This window comes from Ovis canadensis, chromosome 5 (genome assembly GCF_042477335.2).
Source record: "Ovis canadensis isolate MfBH-ARS-UI-01 breed Bighorn chromosome 5, ARS-UI_OviCan_v2, whole genome shotgun sequence".
Taxonomy (NCBI): domain Eukaryota; kingdom Metazoa; phylum Chordata; class Mammalia; order Artiodactyla; family Bovidae; genus Ovis; species Ovis canadensis.
This window is the reverse complement of record NC_091249.1, coordinates 99634080-99640323: the sequence shown is the minus strand read 5'-3', so window position 1 is coordinate 99640323 and position 6244 is coordinate 99634080. Positions and strand designations below refer to the sequence as shown.

Genomic DNA, 6244 nt, shown 5'->3' with positions numbered 1-6244 from the left:
GTGGGTTTTTGTGTTTTTTTTTTTTTAATAAATAAAAGGCAGGAGGAGGAGAAGTAGTTGAGATCAGGAAAGGGCAGGTACATTATTATGGTTAAAACTGAGGTGTGATTAGAGGGAGATAACCAAATTGCCAAGCACTCAAATCTGGACCTTTTTATTTCCAAAATGTTTTCAGAGGTATCACTAGCCTGTGTCCCTTCTAGTTTATCCTAGAACACGAAAGGAGGCCAAATGGCATACCACTGTCTAGCTGAAAAGAAAGGAACACCGGATATGCTGAGTATTTTGGTAATACTGTTCAACTTGTAAAATTGCAGCTACTTTAGGGCTAGCTGCTGCTAAGTCTCTTCAGTCAAGTCTGACTCTGCAACCCCATAGACGGCAGCCCACCAGGCTCCCCCGTCCCTGGGATTCTCCAGGCAAGAACACTGGAGTGGGTTGCCATTTCCTTCTCCGATGTGTGAGAGTGAAGTTGCTCAGTCGTGTTCGAGTCTTAGCGAACCCATGGACTGCAGCCCACCAGGCTCCTCAGTCCATGGGATTTTCCAGGCAAGAGTACTGGAGTGGGGTGCCATTCCCTTGTCCATTAGGGCTAGCTACCTCTATACAAGTAACAGCATTTAATACTTAAAATTATACTATGTAGAAATTTTGTGAACCCTCAGTTTTAACACTTTATTCTATCCCTCTAATGCTTAAAATACAGGAAGAAATAGTGTTGCTGTTAGAATGTAGGCCTTCAGTAAATTTTTCTTTATTGTGGGAAATGCTTTTCTCAGTACATACTTGTTTAGAACCACCTTGTATGCCTTGTCTCCCCCTGGAAAATTATGGGAGGGAAAGAATTGTTAACAAATACATAATGAATTAATAGAATCCTTCAAAAGAGACCATTAGCTAGAAAAAAAAAAAGCTCAAATTTCATCTTCTCCCTGGGCCTTGCTCTGGTACTAAATTTTGAACTGCCCCTAAAGGAGGAAGAAAATAATGAAATTAAATGTTTAGCTATATTTAGACAGAAGTAATCAATTTTAAGATATCCCTTGGTTTTATTTTAACTTAACCCTGTGAATAATTCACAAAAATACACATACAGAAGCAAATAAAACTATACAGTCAAACTAAATATCCAGCAGATACAACAAGTAGTCAGAAGGTCAAAGATGGATAGTTGTTCAGTGGCTGATGAAGTTGTTCGCATAATTTAAAAATTCAACTTGGAATTATATGTTCAATGAAAGTATTCTAGGTTTTTTTTTTAACATACAAAAGAAATTGGTCATTTATAAATGGTTGAATGGGTAACATGCATTGATCAGTACACAATGACCAATAATATTTATTGAATTCAAACTATTTACTGTTGTAAACATTAAACAAAAGCATTATGAGTTCTAAATACAGTCTTTGACAATTCCAACAAAATAAGTGGTACGTTTAAAAAATAAAGCTGATGAGCAATAGATCCACTCTATATATTTTCTTTCAACAGTTCCAGCAGAGATAGCACAGTTATTTTAAAAAAGTATACAGCAAGGATTGTTCCTATTGTAATGGCAAATTCTGGAAACTGTAAATACAAATAGTCATTGAACAGTCAGACGGTCATATTCCTAATTCAGGAAGAAATAATGTAAGAACAGTCTGCAATCCAGTTATACTCAATTGTCAACAAAGAATGCTTTTCCATAGTTCTTTTCTCAAGAAACAGCAAAACTTTGGCAATTGAATGTATTGAAAATATATTTTCAAAGTTCAAGATACAGTCATAACATTGTGTGAAAGGTGATCTGTACACCAAGGCTCAGAGGTTGGTAAAGATAGCTTACAAAGCTGCTGGAGCAGTTACCAGCAGAATCTCGAGTTCTATTTGCATAGCTCACACATCACTGGAATGTGGAAAGGTGTGCTATTTTTTTGGCAAGAGCAAAGGAGACATTATACTGATGTGATTTACCATTTGGAGCATGCTGAATCCATGCAGAACACTGTGGCGAAGGCTGCTACCTGACATCGTTAGTTTTTGTATACTGGTTTTGTTTTTGCTGAAGCAGTTCTGTTATAGCCAGAAGCTTTTTCAGTACATGCTAGACAAGGAAAAACAATATGAAAATAATTAGTAAATGAATGAAAGCTCTGTCAAATCTCAGGGATGGGAAACCTGGATTTGAAAAATACCATATGAACTCAAAGGGATTCATAAAATAACATTACCATTCTACTCAAAAAAAAGCATACAACTGTAAGTATGTATTACTCAGTCCTTGATTAAATATTTCTGGTCATGTTATTTTGGTTGAGATATAATTTTTTACTCAACATCTTATCAGAAGACAGATTTATCATTATAAATGACACACCTCAAGCCCTGTAAGAGCACATAAGGGCAATCAGGCTATAGTCTAATGAATGCTGTAATCATGAATGACAACACTGGGCCTACAATTAAATCATTCAGCTCCTTTATCTTTCTTAGAAAGTCTTAATTGGGCCACATTCTCCAAAAAAATAATTTAAAAAAAAAGTATTTAAGGCAAGCCATATAATAAACCCAACTCCAGTGTAGCAGGAAGGCAATTTAGGTGCCAAGAGCATATAAGTAGGTCTATGGCACATATTCTGCCCGAGTTTCTAAAGTGATCGGAACCTAAGTGAATCGTGCTATTAGTATCTAAACTGGGAAGAAATGAGAACTGTAGAATCTCAGATTGAGGAGAACTCAGAATCACTGCAGTCAATAGTGTTAACCCCTCCTAAGGCCCCTGCCGCATGTCAGCCACTGGTGACAGTGCTTCGTTTTTAAGGCCATATTCCAGAATCTCTGGATCTTGAAATGTTTTTATCAGTCTTAGAACACATGCATAATTCTCATGTGTTTGACAGTTTGCAGAGTTACCTGGCCACGCACGGTGTGTGTGTAACAGAAGCAGACAGAAAAACACTACATCACTACTGACTGACTGTTAGCTCACTTACCACTTCCATACATGCCACAAAGGGTATAAACACCTCCGTTTTTTCAATAGAGTTCACATTAACTTAGAAGCAAGGTTTGACATTTTGTGGTATCAAAAATATGTAATCTTAATCTGGGCTCATCATTCCTGTTTGCTGAGATCTTTGTGGATTTTGATTCAGAGTCTTAAAATTTTAATTAGTAAAGTAAGACTAGTTGTAGTTCAGCTATTTATCAGCTCTCAAAGAATCTTATGCTGATATTGTGCTTACATGTAAAGAAATAATATTGTTAACAAAGGCTGGCAAAAACCTACCTGTTGTGCACCACGCTCATTACTGAGCGTCCGCAGCTCATCTGAATGGGCCACACAAATCTCATGCAATGCTGCTAAATCACGGGAAAGGTCAGTTCTAGAATGCTCTGTAGTGTCCGGAAGTTCAGGTACATTCTTTAAGGGAATCATAAAACTGGGTTTAGAAATATGACACTACTATCTCTTCTGAAAAGATCCTAACTGGTACAATAGATAAAATTTAATACATAATAATCTCTTAAAATTCAACTTGACAGATTTTATGACCTCAATATTCACACAAAAATCAGGTTTCATTTTCTTCAGTCACAGGACAAAATATCATGTAGTATTACTGCTATTCTAAGCAAATGGTTTTTCTAAATTTTAAATCTATGAAGAGGTTTTTTTTTTTTTTTTAAGAAAAAAATCTGGAAGGCAAATAATGCAAGCATTAACTCTTTAATATGGATTAAAGGCAACCCAAACTTAAAATTCCTATGCTCTTTCAGACTGACTTTCATGATTAAACTGGTATAATTTGTCCAAACTCATCACCACATATAAGAGCTACATGACAGGTGTTAATGAGAACCATTCAGGTCTATAATTATCTGTGGACTATGCCACAAACACATAATTAACATATAGAAATCAGTGTTAATTATCTTAAGTTTCATAAAGTAACTCAGTGTCAGTAAAGTACTACCAGACTGAATACTGATTTTACTGTTTCAAGTTCCACTACTTTGTTAAAGCAGCTAAAGCAGCAACAGACTGACATAGTGGTGAGGTGGGCAGCTAAGAAGATAATGAAAGACAAGACAGAAACTGAAAATGACACAAGAAATCCAAAAGCCACAATACTATATTCGTGGTGAAAACTACTTATCATAAGAATAAATGATTATCATTATAATCAAATGAAATAATTTGTTTAGGAAGGTAGACAAAAATATGCAGCTTTTGAATTTTTTTTTCAGTTCTGGATAGAAAAGCTTTTAGGTGTCAAAATACTTAAATTATATACATACCCCTAGTTCATCTAAAAACATGATCATGCGATGTTTATTACTTTTGATGAATGGATTCACACCTTCCATGTAAGGCTCCTAAAAATATAAAAATAAAAGTCTTACTATATGGACGAAAAGCATCTGATCTGTAACAAAAACAATACGTATAGTAAAAATTCTTATAAATCATATTATCAAGTAGCAGAACATATTTGTAAGAATTTAATCATAAAATGACTATTTTCTTTCTAATATAAGCAAGCAGCTATTCTAAGGAATAGGGGTATATTTTTAATGACCAAATTCTGGATGAAAAAAAATCAGCATACATAGTCTAGCAGAAACAAACTGTTTATATGTAGGTCATTCAAAAATAATTACTGAGAAACTACTTGCCAAGTACCCAGAGGTTATTAGAATCTAGCAGAGAATATAATGAATTAAAATACAGTATGATAAGGACTGCAATAAAAAATCAGCACTCATAACCTGCCTCAGAATTCAGATACATTCAAAAGCTAAGTCAGGCTACAAACTGCTTCTTTCTAAAGTCTTAAACCTATTCTACAACATGCTATGTTACAATAGGAAAAGTTTAGTATTAACACCAGCTCTTTTAAACTCAGTAAGGTGAGATAAGGACCTAGACATGAAAAATCATCTAGTCTTAAAAGTGATGAAATAAGGAAACACAAAGTAGTATGCCTATCAGACTGTCAATGAAAGTAATAATAGCTGAGTTTTGGCAAGGCTGAGAGAAGCAAAAAGTCTTCCTTAGTAATTCTGCTCCAAAGTTCATTTAAAGAAATAACTGGACAAGTTTGAAAGGAAGAGTGTGTGTGTGTGTGTGTGTGTGTGTGTGTGTGTGTGTGTATATATATGGATATAAGGCACAGTGACAAACTGGAAATCATCTATGTATCCAGTAGAAGACTATTTAACATTTACATGATGGCATTACATAAGGATTAAGAAAAATAATTACATGTTTCCAGATACAACAAGAAGTTTAATAATGACAGAAGCAGGTGATATATTAATAGTCAATTGTCCTTAGTAGGATCACAAATGGATTGTTTAAAAACTCATCTAAATTTTAACATTACAGAGAATGTTTAGTATGTAATATATAACAAATCAACCGGGGTACATTTTAAAATATGCTAACTGATTTTTATATTTAAAAATGGAAGACTTTGATTATACTGGAAATTACACTGAAAAAAGTTTTCTATACTAGCTGAAACAGTGGTTTTTAAAATTCCATTATTAAAATCTAAAAACATTAAATATGTGAACATACCAACAAAATCATAAATTATCTTTATGAAATATCCACTGTTGAAAATTTACTTATATTTTATGGTTTTATCATGTTTAGGTTTCACTCAAAAATGACATTTTAAAGTATCAAAATGTTTTTACCTTAGCTCCAAATTCCACAAGATTCGCTAAGTTCTGCACAGACTTAGCCACTAATGTCAGTGTTCTTGCAGCAATAGGAGATGGGGAATCTATAAGAGAATTGGGCACAGTTAATGACACCAACTCCAAAGGTACTTCCAGGTAAACCATTATAAATTTAGCACTTTAATATTTCTTTACAGTTAAAAATACTAACATTCTTCCATTCAGAATGCAATGTTTTTTTTGGCAAGTGTATGACCTGTATGAACCCAAAGAGCTTGATTTAAAGGGGGGAAACCAAACACATTTATTAGCACTTGCAGTTTGTGAAAAGGGTACAAGGCTCAGCAATTCCCAACTGGTTGATAGTATTACAAAATACCTCAAAACTTTACCACTAAAAAGACTGTCACTCTGCATACCCTTTGGGGACAATTCACGAATTGTGAATTTCAACCCACCCAGGTTGTCAATTTGCAATATGAACAGTTTCCTGCTCCCGGCCTCCAATAAGTCAAGTAATCACTTTAAAGCTCAATAACAAAAATAAAGTCTGGAATCTGCTTTATT

The 6244-nt window shown here is 34.3% G+C and overlaps 1 protein-coding gene across 3 annotated transcripts in view; it reads right to left on the bottom strand.

Annotated features, from left to right (window-relative positions):
* RASA1 (RAS p21 protein activator 1) overlaps nt 1-6244 on the bottom strand; it is a 109548-nt gene that overhangs the window by 6349 nt on the left and 96955 nt on the right. For 2 of the 3 annotated variants that reach the window (XM_069590065.1, XM_069590064.1), the window contains exons 22-25: nt 5693-5781; nt 4286-4363; nt 3273-3407; nt 1958-2087 (exon numbers count right to left, since the gene is read on the bottom strand). In XM_069590065.1, the coding sequence (XP_069446166.1) occupies nt 2004-2087; nt 3273-3407; nt 4286-4363; nt 5693-5781 (386 nt within the window). In that variant the 3' untranslated portion in view covers nt 1958-2003. Of the gene's footprint in view, nt 1-5; nt 969-1957; nt 2088-3272; nt 3408-4285; nt 4364-5692; nt 5782-6244 lie in introns of those variants that run through there. The other variant, XM_069590066.1, reaches the window with a different exon arrangement.